Raw genomic sequence first — 26,140 nt, 5'->3', positions numbered from 1 at the left:
GTTTGTGCTGGCGACGAGTAGCAATACAGTTAATAAATAGAATTATTCCACTAATAGAACAATGTAGGCTACCGAAATAAGAAAAAGTGACTGTTAAAAGGTACAGTAATTAAACTTTGACAGAGGTAGGGGAATATGATGCATAGAACTGAAAATATGACAGCAATGCAAACAATATTGAGTATTGGAATGAACAAATAACTTCACAGAAATTCAATTAGCACTTTTCGAGTGTCACTCAATAACATTACAGAGAATTGGCGTGTATTGCTTCTAGGAATATTCTAGCAGAATAGTATTCTATCTAGTTTGAGATTGAAACTTCCAGCTTTCTGATTTGAAAATTTGCATCTTGAATCTCATCATGTCTGTAAGTAAACTCTTTAATAATATTTACAGTTTGTAGGTACGGATGCGAATTTTTAAAAACTCAACGTTAACGTTATAATTAGATTGAAAATGGATAGTATTAAAATAAAATAAAAAAAAATGCTCTAAAAAGTCTATGGACATTAATGATAGCATCATTTGGAAAATGCATGCGAAGGAAAAAAGAGATTTCTGCACATATCCTAATCAAGAATATCTGAAATAATATAGACAACGTGTGGGATTCATCTGAGGTCTTTCTTTGTCTTGCTAGCGTAAGCTGACTAGTGTACCTCCTCTATAGGAGGTACATTATCGTATCTGTAGACTTTAAACAACATCAGTAGGTCTATTGGGCTTGATGCTGGTCCATGATGATTACAATTGTAATAAACATAACGGTAATAAAAAGTAATTATATATGAAATGAAAATTCAATTAGTCACTTCAGTTAATTTATATTTTAATTCAGTTTGTTTTTCAAACATTATCCAAAAATATTTTTTGAATCGAATAGTTTGCAATATAACTGAAAAAGTGCTTCAGCCTGAAGCTTATTTAGAAATTATAGGTCATTGATGATTGTTGTATTTTTCTTTTGCCTGTTTATTTGTGTTCTTCGACATCCCTTAGTTCTGGAATAGGTACTTCTGAATACTTCAATATTGTAAACAGAAAATCAAATAATGTTACAGTACTTTCGTAACTGATGTATAGGCCTACCTATTCTCTTGATACTAAAACTAGTAGTTCTGTGAACAGTAGACCTCGCGCAGTTATGGACCGCAGCCTCCTCTTATACTGTCCATCAGAGTAATTCCTGTCTGTATGTCGTGTCGGCGAGATATCGGTGTGAAAACGGCTAATGGCTGTTGGGGTTGGTGTATCAAAAATGCTAACATCAAAAGCTAATCTCCTTCAAGACATACTGGCAACAGGACAGCCCAAGTTCAAAGCTGAGATGGTTCCAGATATACTATATGCTATTTTAGTTATTAATTGCATGCGTTATTGCACGCAATCAATAGTTTAAAATTTTAACATGAGTATAATTTTGTGGATTTAAGTGAAATTTTTAATATTTTTTGTGATTGTGAAGGAAGATTTTGGTTTGTATTTATATTTTGAAATTAATTAATCTGATAAATCCGAAAATATTGTAGTACATACATTATTTGGACTCAAAATAGGTAAGAAGTTCGCCGGGCCAGCTAGTAGTCTATAAAAATTGTATTCAATGAGGCATGCAATGAGGCATGCAATTTATAGTCTACACAGTGTCACGTTACTTTTGATGGAATAACGCTTAGCCTCCTGCTTGGCGTCAATCGGTAGAGCATGAGAGTTAGTTTAATAACTATAAAATCTGGTCGTGGTTTTCTAGGGTATAATCTCACTAAAATCTTAATAGGCTCAGACAGGAGCTTTTGCAATAATATAATACTGATAATTTATAAAAAAATATATATATAAATATAACTTATATCCTATGGTATTGAGGAATAAAATGAATGGTACACCATGAAAAATTTGATACATATATTAAACAAATAATCTCAAAATTAGATCAAAGAAAAAATATATAGAGCAACAAAATATACAATGAAACAAGAAACGAAATCAAATAAAATATCACAGATCAATACTATTTTCTAGTTCTATAGCACGAAACTTTACCATGTGCTTTCACTTCATTGATCATATGCATTTATCTGCATGTAGCTTTGACATCAACTTGCTGTTGCTTGTCGATTTGGACGATCCTACTTATATATATTAACTTCCCAAATCAGAGCATGATAAATTGACAAATCAATAATTAAATATATATTAATTTCTACAGTTTCCAATAAATATATATTATATATATATATATATATATATATATATATATATCTCAGGGTGCAAGATTCGGCACCTGATGGAAATAGATAGATCAATTTATCTAATGAACCAGAGCTACATTATATTATCACAAATTACATTATAAAATCAATGATCATGTGAACATTTGTATTATTAGCTTAGAACTTAATATTATTTTAATTGGTGTATCCTTTGATATATAAATTGGCTCGTTTCTATTCAATAAAATATTTCTTATACCATTTTTAAGACTTGCGCAAGTATATTTATTAATTTCTTAATTTTTAAAACCTTTTCGACGAGCTAGCTTTTATTTCTTATTTCATTCGAAGCGCTGAGGGCGCCCTATTATTATTTCAACTATTTTTCACTCACGTGCTGGATTTCTATAAGTTGCTGATGGCAATCCGAATTCCTGGTAGTCCTGGATATTTGGTGGCCGAAGTCGTCTCTTCCAAGAGATTAAAAAACATTTAAATGACTTTTGCTTTACCACAGCATCACAAAGTCTTATAAAAAATTAATAATTTGATTTAACTTTAAGTCATTAAAAAGGTACAGTAAAAGATATTGTGCTCTACAAATTTTGGTGACATTCCATGGTAGTGGTTGGCAGGCAAGTGGGCAAGTTCTACTTTTCTTTTCACAATTTTCATTTCTGACTTGCAAATTTGCATAAAATTTAAATATTTCGTTACTACGCCATTCAAGGCTCAAATAGTTCGTGCCAATCTATTAAATTATTACTTATGTCACCCAGCTGACATTATATCTGTCTTCGGGCCATATCCAAAACATAAACTGAACAACAATAATTCATAAACTCTTATCATTTATAGAAATATACACAAATATATCTGAATCAGCTCACTATTACCGCCCATCAATTGCTACCATTTGATTGGTTCATGCAAATTTGTATAGTATACATGTGCCTATGAACCTCCTACTTCCTTAATACATTAATTTATTTTTATCTGGGTTTTTAGTACATTTTTTACATGCAATATAATTTTCTAATGATTATAGGTTGTTTCTCACTTTACAACAATTAGCCATGTGCATTTTTGGTTCCTCTAGTTGCATACCATTTAATTACAATAAATTTCTGCCAAGGTGTCTGGCTAGATTCTACATTATGCGACTCAATCGATCATTATGTCGCCGATCAATAGATGTTTTACGCCTAACCTCAAACTTTCAATACTTTATATAATATTATATAAGTAGCAAATTATTTCCATTTCTATTCGGCCATTATAAATTTAGCCATGATACCTGATATTATCTAATCTTTAAAAACGTTATCGCATTTGGCGATATTAGCCTATTATTCCACTTAGACCTTTAAATTTCTTTCAAGTAGGGATTTTTATTCACCCTTCAGAATTTGATTCGTTACAATGCTGATTTTTTACCAAGCTACATTGAGATATCGAATTGCATGCTTCATGGCAGCTGATTTATGATGGATAATTATATAGTCTGATTTTCACTTTCCTTGCCCTATTACCATAGGTAAGGAAAGTATTGCTTTCCAAAAAAAATTAAGGTACCCCAATTTCTAAATTTCTATACGTTTGAAGGTCCCCTGAGTCCAAAAAACTGGTTTTTGGGTATTGGTCTGTATGTGTGTGTGTGTGTGTGTGTGTGTGTGTGTGTGTGTATGAGTGTATGTGCATCTGTGTACACGATATCTCATCTCCCAATTAATGGAATGACTTGAAATTTGGAACTTAAGGTATTTTTACTATAAGGATCCGACACAAACAATTTCGATTGAATGCAATTCAAGATGGTGGCTAAAATGGCGAAAGTGCTGTCAAAAACAGGGTTTTTTGTGATTTACTCGGAAACGGCTCCAATGATTTTGATCAAATTCATACCTAAAATAGTCATTGATAAGCTCTATCAACTGCTACAAGTCCCATAATATCTGTAAAAATTTCAGAAGCTCCGCCCAATCAATGCAGATAGAATCCCAATTATCAGGCTTCAGATACTATTGAAACAAAAAAAATCAAGTGGAGTAGATTGAGCATGAAAATCTCTACAATTAATGTTCAGTAACATTTCCACCTAAAATTGAAAATAAGCTTTAAATTCGAGAAAATGTGATTATTCAATTGCAAATTATTGTTGATTCTATCAAATCATTTACTATGAAGAGATAGCAGACCTCATGTGTGTCTCCAGCGTTATTACCCTGTCACCAGCTGGCTCAAATCACTGAATAGTAGACTTGAGATGCGCGGGAACACTAGCGTCAGGTGATCAATTTTCATAACGGCAAGGAAAGTTGTGTGAGTGCGCCACACCAGATTTTTACTCTAATATTGGCGTATGAAGGAGGCTCCTTTTTCCTTTTATATTATCATTGAAATGCAATTTTCCAAAAACCTTGTATATATGTCGTCTTCAAAATGAAACATAACTGTCAAATTTCATGAAAATCTATTACTGCGTTATGCTGTAAATGTGCAACATATAACATTTGAACATTTAAACATTTAAACGTCTGAACATATGAACATTTAAACATTTGAACATTCAAACATTTAAACATTTGAACATTTAAACATTTAAACATTCAAACATTTAACATTTAAACATTTAAACATTTAAACATTTAAACATTTAAACATTTAAACATTTAAACATTTAAAAATTTAAAAATTTAAACATTAAACATTAAACATTTAAACATTTAAACATTTAAACATTTAAACATTTAAACATTTAACATTTAAACATTTAAACATTTAAACATTTAAACATTTAACATTAAACATTTAAACATTTAAACATTTAACATTTAACATTTAAACATTTAAACATTTAAACATTTAACATTTAAACATTTAAACATTTAAACATTTAACATTTAAACATTTAACATTTAAACATTTAAACATTTGAACATTTAAACATTTGAACATTTTGCCGTGCTACCAATTTATTCTAAATAGGTTGGATAACATTTCTCACCTATTAACCTAAAGGAAGTTTTCGGCTCCAAAATGGTAGATTCTTGATAAATTATGAATGGATCTATTGCTTATGAATAAGAAATCCAGTTTTCAGAGCAAATCAACTTATAATCTTCATAAGAATTTTGGCAATATACAACACAAATCCACAAAACAATACCTTACACACTTAAACATCTAGTATCATTACAAGCTAAAATACTTATCCATTTATATAGTTGGAAACAATGGCTATAGGCTTGTAGACACACAAATCAAATTATACAAACTTAGAACACCATAAAACTGTTCAAATCTCAAATTAAAACATTATAAATTTCAATTAAACAGAAAAATATTCAGAGAGCACAAAACACTTTCCATAACCAGCCATCATTTTTTAGAGAGAGCTAACAAGTACAGAGCAAAGCCACACCTCAAACCAGTGTCGACGTTATGAACACGTCATTGATATTAAATTCCAAAAAATTATAAATTACAAGTTTAGAATTTACATTTTACATTTGTTCTCAATAAAACTTTATTTTGAAACTGTTATTTTAAATTTATATATCCTCTATATTTATAATGATCTGTTAATTCTGTTAACTCTGTTTCGGTGATTCCATGGAATGTGCAACACAATTATTTACAATAAATTCTCAGTTAAAAGTTGTCCACATATCGATTACTCTGATATTTACTATCAAGTTTTATAGATCTCGAATTGAAGATTCGATTTTAATCAAGAAAAAATGTAATATTACAAATACCCCCCTCTTGACATAAAAAATTTTACTGTATGAGAATTTAAAGAAAAAAAATTACATTGAAACAAATGGAAATTGTTGAAATTAAATTCGAGAACAGTAACAATTTTTTCTATAAAAAACATTACATGTCAACTATAATTGAAAATTATCATAAAAATTCATCAATAGCATTTGTTATACATTTCCAAACAATATTTCAAAGTATAGAATATCAAAATTACTTTTGATTTAGCTTTATAATTTAAGAAAATATCTCAACAGAAAGTTTAATATATATAAAGAATAGTTTTTGAAATTGCACATAAATTTAATAGATAGAAAAATTCAATTTTTTATTGCATGAAAATTTAGTATGTTGAACAAAAAAAAAAATTTTTTTATGAGTTGATGAATTGTTACATTTAATTTTCACATAAAATTTCAATAAATCAAAAAATGTTCATTTCTTTCACTATTGACGCGGTTGATTTTATCGAAGCAAATTTTGAAAAACAGTCCATTAAGGCACTCAGTATGAATTTCAGTTAAGTGTGACTCCAGTGTGATGACATCAGTGTTGGGCTGATCCGAATACTTGTAGTGTTGGGCTGATGCTTGTAGTCGACTGATGCATACCAAACTCGATACAGGTGACATCTCAGTTAGCATTGCCTCATGCTTGTAGTAGACAGCTGCATACCAAACTCAATACAGGTGACATCTCAGTCAGCATTGCCTCATGCTTGTAGTAGACGGCTGCATACCAAACTCGATACAGGTGACATGTCAGTTAGCATTGCCTCATGCTTGTAGTAGACGGCTGCATACCAAACCCAATACAGGTGACATCTCAGTTAGCATTGCCTCATGCTTGTAGTAGACGGCTGCATACCAAACTCGATACAGGTGACATGTCAGTTAGCATTGCCTCATGCTTGTAGTAGATGGCTGCATACCAAACTTGATACAGGTGACATCTCAGTTAGCATTGCCTCATGCTTGTAGTAGACGGCTGCATACCAAACTTTATACAGAGTCACGTAAATTTTGTATCATATAATTATACAATGTGCATTTCAGGCTTGAAATGACAATGTAATTTGTTTTTTTGGAAAAGAGATAGACGCTGCATACAGCACCAACTTAGGTAAGGATTAATTTAGGTAAGGTTTGGCTTTTTGATATTTTTAGCTTTCAAGGTTTAGAGTTCTGCATACAGGAATAATTTAGGAGAGGATTTTTTGAATCAATTTCTTTCATGATACTGTGACTGTTATTCTGAATTCAAAGTTGCGAACGTGAACATGGATGGCAATTACCTCCAGGTAATGTGGTAGTGTTGAAGTTTGAGTTACATGGTTAGCAATAGGCGTTGGCATTGTCATTGGCATATGCATTGGTGTCGGCATTAGCGTTGGCATTGTTGTAGGCATTGGCATCAACATTGGCGCAGGCATTGGCATTGGCATTGTCGTAGGCATTGGCTTCGACATTGGCGCAGACATTGGTGTAGACATCAGTGTAGATATCAGCGTAGTTGTTGATTTATCCAAAGCTTTTGATTGTTTGAACCATAGAATATTATTGGAAATACTAAAAACTGTAGGTGTGAATGGTATAGAACTAAAATGGTTTGAATCATATCTCATAGGTAGAAACCAGTGTGTTGAGCTTACCAAGGTGGATGGGAATGAAATAGTAAAAATTAAATCTCAAAAACTGGAGGTCCAGGCTGGAGTACCTCAAGGCTCAATTCTGGGTCCCTTACTGTTTCTGTTGTATGTGAACCAATTACCAAAAGAGTTAAAAGATCACAGAGCTCTGTTGTTTGCTGATGACACATCGCTTATCTTTAACAATTATTTATTAGATAGTCTAGAAATAAATGCTATTACTGGAGTACAGTCAATTGTCCAATTCTTGAAGCAAAGGCAATTAACAATAAATAGTAAGAAATGTCAATTCCTACAATTCAAAAGTAAATATAATTCAGTAGAGGATAGAGAAATAAATGTGTTTGTAGAGGAAAATGAATTAGACCAAGAAGAGAAAGTAGCATTCTTGGGAATTTTATTGGACAGGAAATTAACATGGCATCCTTACATTGAGAGGATATGTAATAAGATATCATCTGGGGTATTTGTCCTGCGGCAGCTTGCTAGGCTGAATGATAAAAAACTACTGTTAACTGCTTACCATGGACTTATACTATCTCATATTAGGTATGCTATTTTAGTATGGGGTAATTCATCTCAACAAAATATGGACAGGGTGTTTAAGATTCAAAAGAAGGCACTCAGATGTATAGAGAAAGTGAATAGGTTAGACTCTTGTAGGCCTTTATTTAAAAAGCTTGGTCTATTAACTGTGCCATCTTTGTATGTATATGAAGTTGTAATGCATGTGAAAACGAGTGGTGTGATCCAGAATTCAGATGTTCATGAGTATAATACGCGAAACAGAGCAGATTATCATATAATGGGTCACAATAGTAGGTTATTTGAACAAAAACCAGATTATATTGGTAGGAAATTTTATAACAAGCTACCTCAAATCTTGAAAAGTAATGATGATTTGAAGATTTTCAAAAAACAAATAAAAAAATATTTAGTTGATAGAGCTTTTTATAGTGTACAAGAATTCCTTTCAAACCTAAACTAGGTTGAACTACTTAGTGTTAGAATTATTATGTAATAACATGACTTGTCTTATACTCCATGACTGGAGTCTTTAGGACGTAATCTTAAAAAAAAAAAAAAAAAAAAAGTTATTGGTGTAGATATTGGCGTTGGCATTGGTGTAGATATTAGCGTAGATATTGGCGTAGATATTCAATTAATGAGTCACACTAGTTCGAAAATCACCCAAATGTTCTTAACACTCTTCATGGCGTTCACTTGTTGTTGATTTCGAGATTCACGTGATAATTATTTTGATGTTAATGTCCACGCTGTACCTGCTATTTTAAAATGCTTATAAACTAAAAAGAAAATTTTGATTAGGCTACCAATACAATCTAATACACATGAAAATTATTTCCAAGTATATAATCAATATAAAAATGAAATTTTTTAACATCTTATTATACAGTCAGCAATACATAAATTGTGAAATTTCCTCAAACTCTATAGAGATATCAATTACAAAATTTTAATAAAAAAAATAATTTCATTTCCATTCATTCACTGTTCAAATAACAAAATTTAATCCATTCTTCAAAATTTAGAACATAAACAAATACATGTTACATAAATTTCATAACACCCTGTATCATTATCAAAATTGTAAAAAAACATCAGATCATCACAACAAAAATAGTTTCAATACATATTCCAATAATTTCAGACAATTGGTCTTCTATTCACAATCATTTCATAATACAATATATCTGCATTTCATTATCATTTAGTATAACATTTCAATTATAGCATTTCACATTTATGATTTATCATTCAGGGTTTCAAAATTATTTATGTAGACAAATTTATAAATTTTCATTTCAATTTTTTGTTCAAATATTGTATAAAAAGCAAAATATTTAATATTATTAATCATCGTTTATCGGATACTATAGTTTATTTCGATTTTTCAATGTTCTAAACACAAACTACATTTCATGACAAAACTTTACTAACAATCATTAAACAAGAAATCATTCAAAACATCAATAATATTTTGCTTCAAAGGCAATCAATATTCATAAGTAATCATCTGCATCTATGGCAATCAACATACGTAATCTGCATCTATGGCAATCAACATAAGTAATCAACACAAAAAATATTATCTCATTACTGCCTCTCTAAGTCATAACCTCTGTTATTCCTTCTTTAGGCAATAATGGGTTTCCATCTCAAAAAACAATCACATACCTGCAAAATTCTAATCAACAAACCCCACTAAAAATTATTTATACACTCCAGCATCCATTTCAAACGATAATCAATCATATCAAAATTTATAGAACAGTTTTTTTTTTTAATTTAGAAAAAGACATCAATTACAAAAACTTTAGAGAAATTTTAACCTTTAACTCATTTCAATTAATAATATGACAAGACGTTTTTATTTAATGAAAACATTATTATTCAAGTTAACTTTCATTTATATTGAACATCTCATATATATGGCGACGCAATTCATTAATACTTTCAAATTTTGAAGTTTTATTATTATAACAAAAGAATTTATACATAAGATTAAATTTCAGCATGTTCTAAATTGAACCATTTATTTTTTAATAATTTCAGAATTTGAAGGCTGTATAATAAGTACAAACCATTTCAAGATTACAATACAAAGATGATCAAGATGGATAATGGGTAAATAAGTCCCTAAAAAATACAAATAAGAGAAAAAGAAAATTGGGTAAATAAATTTCCTAAATAATACAAGGAAGAGAAAGATTAATTAGAGCCTATCCTACATGTCAGTATTATACTAAACTTTCATAAGCAGGGGTGCCCACAAGGGGGGGCATGGCGCAATTTGCGCCATCACATTTTGGGGGGGGCAAGATTTTTTATATTTTATGTCAACATTTTGAATCATGGCTAAAAAATCAAGGTATTAAATAGAGATATCCTAATGTACCGTAGTTAATTTTAATACTTTTTCCCACCTTTACAATGTTATATTTTCCTAAGGAATATGAAGCATAAAAAATACAATTGATAATATTTTGTATGCAGGAATCTTAGTAATTTTAAGCCTATGAGTTTGAAGGTAAATCTTTCACAAAAATAAATAATAACTTCATCATCCACTATTATTCTGATTTCCTTTGCTTAATTTCAATTTTTAATGGTCCTGTGTTTGAGTTTCCTTGCTGTTGCAACCTAATTTTCTTAAAAGCACAATGACAAGTTAAATTGTAAAGACATTTTATTTCAATCTAATAATTATTTTAATTTCGAATGAGTTTCATGATGATATTAATGTCTCTGGAATGGGAATGCAATTATAAACAACATCGCAAACTCTAGTGAATTTAACAGAAGAAAAAACTTCTCTTGTCAAAAATTTGTGAAAAATATCGAATATATAATGAAGCCAATTTCAATCTTTCAAATTTACACCCTATTTACCACACAGTAATCAAGTAATTATTGTAATGCTTCATTAATTTTTTTCTGTTTTGTATAATAGTACAGTCAAATTGTCGTTTTTCAGGAAACAGCCCAAAAGAATCGCGACGGTTCTATATGTATTTTGGGGCACTGAATTCTAATCTGAAATTCGCTGACACACCAGAAGGCGGCTTCACCACCAAAACTCCCAAAAAACCCCAAAATTTCAGACTTTTTTCAAGTTTTCCATTTAATCTTGAGAACCTTTAACTTTTCGAGAAAAAGCATTCCCTAAAATATTAAAGATAATAAAATTTTCAATGAATTGAGTGGTCGCGCAGGACTCTACGATTTTTGATTCCGTAGCAAAGAGTTTTCAAAAAAGGGGTATTTTTTAAGGGGTTTTCAAAATTATGCAAACCTACCAATTCTAGCCTAAAACAACTAGGATCTTTTTCTAGTCATGATAGAAATTCATGTCCTACAGCCAAAATTCAAATTCTCATTATAATACCTCTTCATGGCCTTCCTAACAAAAAAGAAACATTTCGGCTGAAATCACCTCACGAGGGTTATATTATATGAGAATCTCTCGTTAGATTTCAGTATTTCCTAGTGGGGGCACACATAGGGATACGTCCAGGATCAAAACTTTAATCACTTATAACTTTTGACTGAATGATCACATCTCCTCGTACTACAGCTCGTTCATATCAGCTCGTCATGGCGGTTGAAAATCATGTATCATATCACTAAAATTTGTTTAAAAAATAGGAAATTTCTCCTTTAGTGTATTTCAGCCCATATTTCAATGCATAGAAAAATGACCGATTTCTATATTCAAAACGGTGTGTCTCGGTAACTCAAAATGATACTTGGTCTTGATTTGAAGAAAAGAATCTCCTCTTTTATGTGGGGTGAATGATTTTTGTAAAAATATAATCGTGAAGTAAGATACGTTTGTTTCTAAAAATCAAGAGATTTGCGATATTTTTTTTCATTTTCACAGTCTCGACAGTTTTTCGATATAAACAGTAATGCAAAATCAATTTAAGGCAACTCAGCTTATAGAGCATGAAATGCTCTCTCATTTAAGACCAATCGCAAGTTTCTATCATGTATTGTACTCATTTTAGAGACTCTTTAATAACAGTAAAATCGCAAGAAAATGAGGAAAATGAGGAAATGGAGATCATTATTCAATTGGCTGTAACTTTTGAACGGTATTGGGAACAGGAGTATAATTCATGGGAGTGAAAAGAGGAGAAAATTCATCACAACCTCGACTACTTTTTGGATTTTTTATCTGAAGTGTACCACAAGATACGCAACGTTGCATATGCGAGACTGTGAAAATGGGGGAAATATCACAAATTTCTCGCACATGCAAAGTTGCGTATCTTGTGGAACACTTCAGATAAAAAATCCAAAAAGTAGTCCTGCGCGACCACTCAATTCATTGGAAATTTTATTATCTTTAATATTATATAGAGAATGCTTTTTCTCGAAAAATTCAAGGTTCTCGAGATTAAATGGAAAACTTAAAAAAAGTCCAAAATTTTGGGGGTGAAGTCACCCTCCGGCGTGTCAGCAGATTTCAGATTAGAATTCAGCGCCCCAAAATACATATAGAACCATCGAAAAAAATTCTTTCGGGGCTGTTTCCTGAAAAACGACCATTGACTGGACTATAAGTTGTTATCCTATTATATTAAGCGAGCAATTTCTGTATATCTGTTTATATTTTTATATCTGGCTATCTGGTTATCTTGTTAAATGGTTATTTATGTACAACGGGTCTCGGAAACAGCTCTTACGATTTTCAAGAAATTCGGAATATAGTGGGTTTATGATATCAAAATTCGATTGCACTAGGTCTCATCCCTGAGAAAACTCCCTGAGGGACATGAAAAGGATAATTAATTCATCCTTGGAAAAACAGATGATGATTTCGTCGTCTGTCGATAACAGAAGATGCGTGTGCCTGTGTGGGAGATCAGCTGTGTAATCAATAATATTAGCTTACCGTATCTCGCGAGAAATCTAGAAATTTTAATTGACTCGATCAAAATACAGTAATCTGATTTGTTGACATGAGATGGTATATATCATAATATTCAAAGTTAATCATTATTTTACAGTTCTAAGTGACTAGTGAGTGTTATATTGTCATTCAATTTGGTATGTAAACAATCTAAATTAGAAGTTAGAAATTGAATTAGAAATTTTAATTGACTCGATCAAAATACAGTAATCTGATTTGTTGACATGAGATGGTATATATATCATAATATTCAAAGTTAATCATTATTTTACAGTTCTAAGTGATTAGTGAGTGTTATATTGTCATTCAATTTGGTATGTAAACAATCTAAATTAGAAGTTTCATGTTTTCAAATATTTGGACTGAAAATTTCACTTGAATTCAAGTGTATGAAACATAATCTACTTTTTGGAATATTAAATATTCCAGCTATAAATTTTATAGTGCATAAATCAAAATTCGGGGAAGAAACAGTTTTGGGCTGTACCTGTTAGTCCTTCCTCAATCATTTTAAAGAATTGAGTTCTGTTTATCAATGAATAAATAACGAGCAAAGCTCGGTGCCCCGATATTTGATATTAATAGATAGAATTTACAAAATGTACTTGTTCAGATGATATCTTTATTCCAAAAAACAAACCATTTGAAGATACATTTTGTTCGACTTGTGTTATTTACTCTTGTAATGTTAAAAAGTAAATACTACCAACAACGCAACATCAGTGACAACCTGTTCCAATTTATGATAAATATCGGGGCACCGAGCTCCGCTCTGGAGTAGCCTACCTACAAAAGCATATAAAATTATTACGGAAGAAGAAATTATAATAAATATTCATAGCTCATACAGGAAGGTTCTATCTAATCACAGTGGATTGAGATTAATTCCTAGAGGAATGCAAAAAATTCTCTCACAAAAGCATGTTAAATTTTAAACCTGATTAATTTCACGTGAACCAAATTACAGAAGACCATCTCAAACAGATAGCTTATCTGATTGGTTCTACTAGAATTAATCAGGATAAAAATTTAACCGGCTTTTGTACAACTGCCACTAAGTACCTGATTGAATTAGGTACAAAAATTCAACAGCTGAGTCATAATTTTGTCTCACACACATGCAATGTCCTTCAGCAAGTTTCCCCAGGGATGGGACCTAGTGCAATCGAATTTTTATATTATAGCCTAAATCTACTATGTTCTGAATTTCGTGAGAATCGTTACATCCGTTTTCGAGATCCGGTGAAAGAGAAACATTCAAACATCTAAACAGAAATTGCTCGTTTAATAGTATAGGATTTAGAATACCTTAACTTGCCGACATGATATATTGTATGAATAAAATCGTTCCAAATTTGTATGAATGTTTAGGTACCAAAATTGCTATGCAATATTCTTCTGCTATAAAGAATTATCAATGATATTATTATTCAACTTTTTATAAGTAACCTTAACATTTAAAAAGCGAAGCCTCCCTTACTCATATCTTTTAATATCCTATTAAAATATTTGTCATGTAGTTTTTCCTGATGTAATGTAGTACTTTCTAGTCCTCCCGAACAAGAACGGATGCACTGCTAGTCTCAAAAATAATATCAAAAAGATACTTCATTTCTATTTTAAAAGAGATAAGAAACGATGGTATATATTTTTGCAATATTATGAAAACAGAAAGAATTCCTCACAAGACCAAAGGTAAATAATGTCCTTTGGAAGATTAGAATGTAAGATCTGAATTTTATTGCCATACACTGACTAATGTTGAAAACTAAAGGGTTGGAAATTGGGGTAATTTGGGGGGGGGCATTACACTTGGGTTGGGGGGGCATGCGCCATTGCCCTTAGGGGGGCTGGGCACCCCTGTAATCATAAGGAAGTATATTTAATAAAAATATACTTCTATGGAATTTTGTAGATTCCAAGTATGACTCTAATTTGTTATAACTGTGAGCTATCACTCCCACAAAAACAACTGGTGAAGGAAAAATTATTTTGACTATTGTGACTGGGTGGAGAGTTCCTAGATGTCTGTAAGGCAATGTGATAGCAGACTCTAGTATCGGACCACAAAAACAAAAGTATGCAAAAGTTTTTACAAACATTTGATGTTGCAGTCTTAAGGTTTTTATATCAAAAACAAGTAGGTCAGATAATCGAGTCCAGCCATATGTGGTTCACGCTCACACCTCTAAAAGAATCACACCTACTTGTCTACCAAAAATCCAAAGTATTGGACAGCAAAAAAATATATAAAATGCAAAATGGGTTAAAAGCCCAGAAGAAAACTATAACCTAATTACATATGGCTTATGGCACGATATGCAATGAAAGATGAGAAAATGGGACATAATTTGCTCTGAAAAACCTAGTTACCTGACAAAAAATAGACATAATTAAAATATGTAATACATGATGAAAAAATATACCGCAAGCAAACAATTATTTACACTACAATAGATAGATTTTAGAAAAGTTAAGTTTTATCAAAAATTTAAAGATTAGGAAAATAAGCTACTAATTCAACTTCCAAAATTATTTCAGAAAAAATACAAATTTAAATGACTATGGACAAGATTGGTTAAGATATGCATCATAGAAGAAATTTACTGAACATTACACAAAGACAGGAAAGAATCGAAATTTGAAACGATTAAGGGCCAAGAAAAATAGGCTACAGGAAAGAAAAAAGACACAATTATGGACTCTTACCATACACTGTGTAGCGATTATGCTATTCTGAATCCCGGCATAACACAGGATTCCTAATCATAACATAGTGCCGGGGAATACCCTTTCATCATGTGATTCACTGTCATCATCTTGTAAGTAAGCAACTTGAAACAACCTTTGAATACTAACACATCAATGGTGACTTTGTGCTTTGTTTTCTTCAAGAACATGATTTTATTCATGGGTTCATTTGTTTCAACAAAGCCATTTTGCTTACAAAAGCCAGTCATGTTCACTAGATAATGCTTTGCATACACTTTTTCAATTTTCAATTGAAATTTGAATTCATCAACTTGATACAAAGCAAGATTCATTTTGTTTACATTGTTCCTAACCTCTACAGAAACCTGTCTCATGTAAACATTCACTCTATTTACTGTTTTCCTAACTTTCAATTTGGCAATACTACTTTCTTTACTGTTGACTTTCAATAAAGATAACTCCCTACCTACTACATTACTCAATTCTACTATCTCACTAGGATTTACTTTTTCAATAACAGTAACTAGGCCTACATTATCTGAAACTTGAAATAATTGATCTTGTATCTTAACACTACTATCATCCTGCTTCGATTTGCTTTCATCTTCATGATTATCTATCAATGTTTCATGTGTATCTTTTAATAGGAGGTTTATACTAACCTGCTCTAGTCTTATACTAGTACATTCTTGCTTTATATCATCAAACCTAGCACTTTGATCTTGTTTCAAATTATCAATCTTAGCATTTTGCTCATCAATCTTAGCATTTTGCTCATCAAACCTAGCATTTTGTTCATCAAACCTAGCATTTTGTCTATCAAACATTTGTGTTAAGAACGCTATAAGATTTAGATCATTTTTAGCTCCTACCATACTTGTTCCATTTGATATTTCTACTACTTCCTCAGGAATTGTTACATTTGAAACGTTTTCACTTACAGCTACACACTATCGTTTGAGTCATTGTTTAAGGTTAGGTCTAAATCTTGAGATTCTTCATCTAAGTTTTGAATGTTTTCACTGAATAAAACTTCATTATTTTTATTGTTCTCCATCTTGCTACTGCGTAATAAGTATTTACTCATTAGAACCTGAACTTTCTCGAACCGATTTCCCACTCAGCAGCATCTCCCATTCACAATCTATCAAGATATCTATCCTACCAATAATTTTTTTATAACCAGGGATATATTTTGAAGTTTGAGTCCCACACCAGGGCATACCATTTGTCATGCTACCATTTTATCCTAAATAAAGATGGATAGCATTTCTCACCTATTAACCTAAAGGAAGTTTTCGGCTCCAAAATGGTAGATTCTTGATAAATTATGAATGGATCTATTGCTTATGAATAAGAAATCCAGTTTTCAGAGCAAATCAACTTATAATCTTCATAAGAATTTTGGCAATATACAACACAAATCCACAAAACAATACCTTACACACTTAAACATCTAGTATCATTACAAGCTAAAATACTTATCCATTTATATAGTTGGAAACAATGGCTATAGGCTTGTAGACACAAACAAATTATACAAACTTAGAACACCATAAAACTGTTCAAATCTCAAATTAAAACATTATAAATTTCAATTAAAAAGAAAAATATTCAGAGAGCACAAAACACTTTCCATAACCAGCCATCATTTTTTAGAGAGAGCTAAAAAGTACAGAGCAAAGCCACACCTCAAACCAGTGACGACGTTATGAACACGTCATTGATATTAAAATTCCAAAAAATTATAAATTGCAACTTTAGAATTTACATTTTACATTTGTTCTCAATAGAACTTTATTTTGAAACTGTTATTTTAAATTTATATATCCTCTATATTTATAATGATCTGTTAATTCTGTTAACTCTGTTTCGGTGATTCCATGGAATGTGCAACACAATTATTTACGATAAATTCTCAGTTAAAAGTTGTCCGCATATCGATTACTCTGATATTTACTATCAAGTTTTATAGATCTCGAATTGAAGATTCGATTTTAATCGAGAAAAAATGTAATATTACAATTTAAACATTTAAACATTTGAACAATTAAACATTTAAACATTTGAACATTTAAACATTTAAACATTTAAACATTTAAACATTTGAACATTTAAACATTTAAACATTCAAACATTTGAACATTTAAACATTTAAACATTTAAACATTTAAACATTTAAACATTTAAACATTTAAACATTCAAACATTTAAACATTTAAACATTTAACATTTAAACATTTAAACATTAAACATTTAAACATTTAAACATTTAAACATTTAAACATTAAACATTCAAACATTTAAACATTTAAACATTAAACATTTAAACATTTAAACATTTAAACATTTAAACATTTAAACATTTAAACATTTAAACATTTAAACATTAAACATTTAAACATTTAACATTTAAACATTTAAACATTTAAACATTTAAACATTTAAACATTTAAACATTTAAACATTTAAACATTTAAACATTTAAACATTTAAACATTTAAACATTTAAACATTTAAACATTTAAACATTTAAACATTTAAACATTTAAACATTTAAACATTTAAACATTTAAACATTTAAACATTTAAAATTTAAACATTTAAACATTTAAACATTTAAACATTTAACATTTAAACATTTAACATTTAAACATTTAAACATTTAAACATTTAAACATTTAAACATTTAAACATTTGAACATTTAAACATTTAAACATTTAAACATTTAAACATTTAAACATTTAAACATTTTAAACATTTAAACATTTAAACATTTAAACATTTAAACATTTAAACATTTTAAACATTTAAACATTTAAACATTTAAACATTTAAACATTTAAACATTTTAAACATTTAAACATTTAAACATTTAAACATTTAAACATTTAAACATTTAAACATTTAAACATTTAAACATTTAAACATTAAACATTTAAACATTTAAACATTTAAACATTTAAACATTTAACATTTAAACATTTAAACATTTAAACATTTAAACATTTAAACATTTAACATTCAAACATTTAAACATTTAAACATTTAAACATTTAAACATTTAAACATTTAAACATTTAAACATTTAAACATTTAAACATTTAAACATTAAACATTTAAACATTTAAACATTTAAACATTTAAACATTTAACATTTAAACATTTAAACATTTAAACATTTAAACATTTAAACATTTAAACATTTAAACATTTAAACATTTAAACATTTAAACATTTAAACATTTAAACATTTAAACATTTAAACATTTAAACATTTAAACATTTAAACATTTGAACATTTAAACATTTAAACATTTAAACATTTAAACATTAAACATTTAAACATTTAAACATTTAAACATTTAAACATTTAAACATTTAAACATTTAAACATTTAAACATTTAAACATTTAAACATTTAACATTTAAACATTTAAACATTAAACATTTAAACATTTAAACATTTAAACATTTAACATTTAAACATTTAAACATTTAAACATTTAAACATTTAAACATTTAAACATTTAAACATTTGAACATTTCAACATTTCAACATTTTAACATTTCAACATTTTAACATTTCAACTTTTAAACATTTTAACATTTCAACTTTTAAACATTTTAACATTTAAACATTTAAACATTTTAAACATTTAAACATTTAAACATTTTAACATTTGAACATTAAGAGAAATTCTAAACCGTCGACTTGAATCTTAGACCTCACTTCGCTCGGTCAATTACAATTATCTAAACTAGCCTGGAGTTTGCTGTTGTATAGTGGAGGTGGTAGAATAGAAACTACTCAGAATTTTCATAATCATAATATGATTCTATATTAATCATTATATTTCTAATATAAATATATTATATTTATTTCATTTACTCGATTATTTTTGAGGAATCAGTTGAGTTGCTACAACATTATCAATATCTACTCAACATGTGACAAACATAAATACCTATCTTTATTAAGCAATAAATTCTGGAAAAACTAATACCTAATTTTGATTGGTAGACGTTTTTCAATCAAAACAGCTCACTATATATATATATATATCAATAATGGAGCAGCAACAAGAACTGAATAGTTTCTCAAATTTTCTTTAGTAAATAAGAGACTGTGTCAATTCCAAGTCATTTCGTTTGACTAGGTACTATACTCTATCTAGGATAGGGTTTTCTATTATTGGAAAAACCCTCGAAATAATTTAATCGTGTGTTTGTGTGATTCAATGAAGGTTGAAATTTCTAAAACCTTTAGAGGATTTTCCAATAACTTTGTACGATACTACAGTACATTGAATTGGAATGAATTTGTATAATTTAAACAACGTTATAATTTGTATGATTACGTTCTATATGCTTAGCCGGCAATATATTAATCAAATAATGTATTACGGTATCACAATTGTTATGAGGTATAGATAGGTTTCGATTAAAACTTGTCTCAAATTATATAATTATTGATTTTGTCTTGACTATGTCGTTAATGCGTTTATTCAACAATAATGATTATAACTTTTTCAATTATTAAGAAGCAAAAAGTGGCCTTTTACTCCATCATACAACAATTGAAACGTGGATCAATCTCATTGGCTGTTGTAAAAATTACAATTTCGATACAAAAGTTTTCGAAGTTAATATTATTCAATGTGACAAAATTGAATCACAATATTCGACTTCTCGATTGAGGTGGATCAGTTATTCCGTTACTATTTTTGACACTACGGTTGTGCTGCAGATTATCTGGGTCTAATAAAGTTATGTCGGTACCGACAGTGTTTTTAGATAACTACAGGCTTAACTATTACCTTGGATACCATATCTGGAATACAATGTATTGTAGGTAGGCCTTCCTCGCTTTACGGTATGGCAATAAATTTCAAATGCTGATTAATATAATTTGGATTTTCGTTTGATGATTGGGAATAAATAGAACCTTTGCTTGCTTTATTATTCTATATAAGTACAGAGTTGGTGAAAATTATGGAAACAAGTTAACTTACATTTTTTTGAACGGGAAATTTGACAATGGATAAGATTGAGGATTCTATTCGAATTAAAAAACAAAACAATTCTCTGTCACTTTTAAATATTGGTCCGCCATCTTGAAACTGCCATATTGAATTTAACTTCATTATCTTTTAAATGGGAAGGTGGTATATGATACATGATCTCGAAACAGAATTTCAAGAGAAAATCAATGGTTATATAACCAAGGTACCTAGAATATGTATTCTAGATACATTGGTTATTACCACACAATGATATCTCAGAAATTTTCAAAATTATTCACATTAATGATAGGCCTACTAATAAATCATACAAAAATGAACGAAATAAGTACATAGAAAATCTAAACATTTTCAAATTTCGCTTTTTTAAGTGTTAGTATAAGTTTTAGTATATTTCGAGATCCATTGAACATGAATAACCATATAAACAGATATAAAAATAAAAATATATGAACAGATATACAGAAATTGCTCGCTTAATATAATAGGATTTACATTGATTAGAGATAGGCTACCAATAAACAGATGTAATAGCCTATTTATGAGTAGGCTACCTAGCCTATACATTAAAAATCTGACAGATCAAGCTTTTCCAAGCGAAATATACTCATATAGTAGAAGTATACTCACTAATAAAGTAACCTTTACTCACATATATTTAACACTTTGAAAAGCTAGGTATAACACTTTAACGCTTGGAAAAGCTTGATCTGTCAGATTTTTACTTCCCTTGCCCTATTACCATAGGTAAGGAAAGTATTGCTTTCCGAAAAAATTAAGGTACCCCAATTTCTAAATTTCTATACGTTTCAAGGTCCCCTCAGTCCAAAAAACTGGTTTTTGGGTATTGGTCTGTATGTGTGTGTGTGTGTGTGTGTGTGTGTGTGTGGTGTGTGGTGTGTGTGTGTGTGTGTGGTGTGTGTGTGTGTGTGTTGTGTGTGTGTGTGTGTGTGTGTGTATGAGTGTATGTGCGTCTGTGTACACGATATCTCATCTCCCAATTAACGGAATGACTTGAAATTTGGAACGTAAGGTCCTTACAATATGAGGATCCGACACCAACAATTTCGATCGAATGCGATTCAAGATGGCGGCTTAAATGGCGAAAATGTTGTCAAAAACAGGGTTTTTCGCGATTTTCTCGAAAACGGCTCCAACGATTTTGATTAAAGTTATACCTGAAATAGTCATCGATAAGCTCTATCAACTGCTACAAGTCCCATATCTGTAAAAATTTCAGGAGTTCCGCCCCATCTATGCAAAGTTTGATTTTAGATTCTTAATTATCAAGCTTCAGATACAATTTAAACAAAAAAATTCTTGTGGAATAGATTGAGCATGAGAATCTCTACAATTAATGTTCATTAACATTTTCACCTGAAATTAAAAATAAACTCGAAAGTCGTGAAAATGTGATTATCCAATTGCAAACTATTGGCAACTGTTGATTCTATTAAATGATTCACTATGAAGAGATAGCAGACCTCGTGTGTCTCCAGCGTTATTACCCTGTCACCTAATCTTTGAATAGTAGACTTGAGATGCGCGGGAACACTACCGTAGCGTCAGGTGATCAATTTTCATAACGGCAAGGAGAGTTGTGTGAGTGCGCCACACCAGATTTTTAATGTAGGCTAGGTAGCCTACTCATAAATAGGCTATTACATCTGTTTATTGGTAGCCTATCTTTAATTAATGTAAATCCTATTATATTAAGCGAGCAATTTCTGTATATCTGTTTAAATATTTTTATTTTTATATCTGGTTATATGGTTATTTATGTTCAATGGATCTCGAAATCGGCTCTGACGATTTTCACGAAATTTGAAATATAGTAGGTTTATGATATAAAAATTCGATTGCACTAAGTCTCATGTCTGGGAAAACCCGCTGAAGGACAATTCATCCTTGGAAAAACAGATGATGAGTTCGTCGTCTGTCGATAACAGAAGATGCGTGTGCCTGTGTGGGAGTAGATCAGCTGTGTAATCAATTAGCTTACCAAATCTCGCGATAAATCTAGAAATTTTAATTGACTCGATCAAATAAAATAATCTGATTTGATGACATGAGATGGTATATATAATAATATTCAGAGTTAATCATTATTTTACATTTCTAAGTGATTAGTGAGTGTTATTTTGTTACCTATTCAATTTGGTATGTAAACAATCTAAATTAGAACGTTTATGTTTTCAAATATTTGGACTGAAAATTTGACCTGAATAAATTCAAGTGTATGGAACATAACTCACTTTTTGGAATATTTATAGTGGATAAATCAAAATTCGGGGAAGAAACAGTTTTGGCCTGTGCCTGTTAGTCCTTCCCCAATCATTTTAAAGAATTGAGTTCTGTTTATCAATAAATAAAAATAACGAGCGAAGCTTGGTGCCCCGATATTAGCTTTAATATGAATAGCTTTGAAATGGTTTGAGATATCCATGTGCGGTTTTTCCATTCATTTTCTCTTGAAATTCTTTATCTTGATCATGTGTCATACATATGCCGCCATCTTGGAACCGCCATATTGAATTCAACTTCATTCTCTCTTAAATGGCAAAGGTGGTACATATTATATATGATACAACATGATCTCGAAACATAATTTCAAGAGAAAATCAAATGGTTATAACCAAGATATACCTAGAATACAATGTATTCTCCACCTTCTCGTATTTTTAAAATATAATTATAGTACTTTATGGAATTAATAAAATAATAGAATAAGAATAGGCTACGAATTATAATAATTTAATTATAGTTTAATTTGTATTCTTATTCTATTATCTTATTAATTCCAAATGGTACTATAGTTCTATTTAATAAATACAAGAAAGTAGCCATGAATTCATAAATTTAACCACCTTCTCATTTGAAAAAAATGAAGTTGGATTCAATCAGGACCTCCTAAATACCTATCTAAGAGGTCCAGATTCAATATGTCGATTCCAAGATGGCGGACCCTTATAAAGAAATATTGAGCTTTTTCCATTATTCTTTAACCAACCGTTCATAATTATAAAATATGTAACATAAAATGTCGATCATCTTAATTTTCTTAAATAAATCTTTACTATCATTCAACTCTATGTACATAGTCAACAATTACATCAAACTGTTGAGAGATTTGTTCAATAATTTTTGCTCCTACAATTTTTGCACAGTTCAACCTGTTTTCGCCGTTTCTGATAATGATCATCTGCATGATGGTGATGATGACGATGATTCATCCAATTGATGGAACTGATGATGATGATGATGATGATGATCCTAGTGGTGTTCGTATTGTCCATAGGATTATATAGATCGGAAGTCTATTTATATGTAAAATTCTCTAAAAGAGAAAATTTATTGCTGTTAAAAAATCGTTGGGAATGAAGATTAAAATTCTGCAGTAACATGACAAACATGATTTATTGTTATTCAATTGGCAATAATCATTATTTTCATTCCATGGAGGTCTGGAGTGCTCTTCATGCAGCTGAGGATGAGGTTTGTTAGTAGCTAATACTTTTACCAGGAGCTGTACCGGTACGGTTGTAGAATGGGGACAACTTTCAATAACTGCTTAGACCTATCCATTCAGATGAATAGGTGAATCAGTTTTCAATATTATTATATAAATATATGATAATAATGCTCAACTTCGAGCCAGTAAGGCAAGTGAGGCAAGTGAGACCCAGGCCGTCCAAGGAAAAGATGGGCTGATATGAGGTTCGGAACAGGCAGAGATTCCTAAACCCTGAAAGGAAGAAGAAGAAAAAGAAGATATATAATGTTATACACGTTAAGGTGCGTACAGACTTTCGCGCTGCACGACACATAAACGGAACGCGAGCAGTACGCAAGATGATCGCAGGTCGCACGATCTCGGTTCGCGCGAAAAAACTGGTCAATCTTCCGCCGACAACAATGGAACACGTGGTGTGCTCGCGCTCTGATCACGATCGCTGTACTTAGCGAATCCTTGTTCGTGAAGCTCATATATAAGTCTTCCACAGCTTAAAACCTAATAACTATTATGTTGTCAACAACCTGAAAGACATCTGATACTGCAAAAATATATTATAATTCCACAGGTTCTTTGAAACATATTCCAGAATTTGTTTTCAACTAAAAGTTGAATAATTAATTCTACAATTACTTATTGTTGAAAAACAACAATAATTTGTAATTCATAAAAAATTAACATTATACATCAACATCTTACTCGATCACATTGAACTTGAATGCGGTATTTGTTTTAATTTGTGACAGTAATCTGTTCAGTATTTTTTCAATAAAACACCTCACATAATAATGTTTTCATTGAATCTGGATGGGCTTATAATATTATTAACCATACTCATCTATGGACTTTTTGCCTGTTGTTCTCCCCCAATCATAGCTCTAGTAGAATTAGTAGTATTTTTCCCATGAATAAGTAGGCATCTGCTCTATGCTCCGCCAATTATTCAGTTTATAATATTTTTGGTAAATTCATGTAAAACTTTACTGTAGAGGCTATTGTAAGTTATTATTTATATGCGTGTATAAGTCAGTATATTATATTGAGATTATGCATATGAGTGAAGTACTTAATTAATCTATCAATCAATCGATCATATTGTATATAATTCACGCTTGTATCAGAAATTGAAGAATTAGATACAGTACATTGTAAACTACATGAATGAATTAATCTGATTCAATGTCTTCCATTCACAGATCCATTTCTTTTGGTCATTGTTTGTTCTTGTTCTCGTTCTCAACTTCCTTCCTGCATTTACTTCTGATTACTACCGGAATCTCCAGGATGAACCAGAATGGAAGGAAGAGGAGGCAAGATCACAACAACCAAGAGAGAATCAAAATAATAGAAATGAAATGGAAACTACAATTAAAGAGCCAGTAAAAATCAAACAGAGTCAGCAACCAAGAACAAGAAAAACTGGGAATGGAAGAATCAGTAAAGAGCCGGTTAACACTTATGAAAATACTGAATTTGATGATTATTCGAATATGGGTCAAGAATCTCTTCATTTCTGTTGTTGAATTTGTGGTTTTGTATGCCTAAACGGAAATTCACAGATATAAATTTAACATTTACTTGAATTAAACAAAATCAATAAACTTTGTGTTTTAACTTTTGAGACACCCCATTTCGTCCAATATTCACGTAGACTGAAGTATTTTAAAATTATTACTTGTTTCAGCACAACTGTATCAATAATTAATGATTATCACATCGAAATGAACGTAAAAATGGTTCAAGAATAGGATCCATATTGTACGAATTTGTAGGCTATTACAACTTCTTAAAATGCCCAATATCAGTAGTATTCTGAAGTT

The 26,140-nt window shown here is 30.2% G+C and overlaps 1 protein-coding gene across 1 annotated transcript; it reads left to right on the top strand.

The window, feature by feature from the left end:
- The first annotated feature begins 164 nt into the window (after nucleotides 1-164).
- Nucleotides 165-25,950, top strand: LOC111055921. Its single transcript, XM_022343324.2, has 2 exons — nucleotides 165-370; nucleotides 25,517-25,950. Exons 1-2 carry the CDS (start codon nucleotides 365-367, stop codon nucleotides 25,841-25,843), a joined length of 333 nt encoding a protein of 110 aa, XP_022199016.2. The 5' UTR covers nucleotides 165-364; the 3' UTR covers nucleotides 25,844-25,950.
- The last annotated feature ends 190 nt before the right edge of the window (nucleotides 25,951-26,140 follow it).

The sequence above is a fragment of the Nilaparvata lugens genome, chromosome 4 (genome assembly GCF_014356525.2).
Source record: "Nilaparvata lugens isolate BPH chromosome 4, ASM1435652v1, whole genome shotgun sequence".
In the NCBI taxonomy this organism is placed as follows: Eukaryota; Metazoa; Arthropoda; class Insecta; order Hemiptera; family Delphacidae; genus Nilaparvata; species Nilaparvata lugens.
Note: the sequence above shows the minus strand (reverse complement) of the source record. Positions and strands in the feature narration are given on the sequence as shown.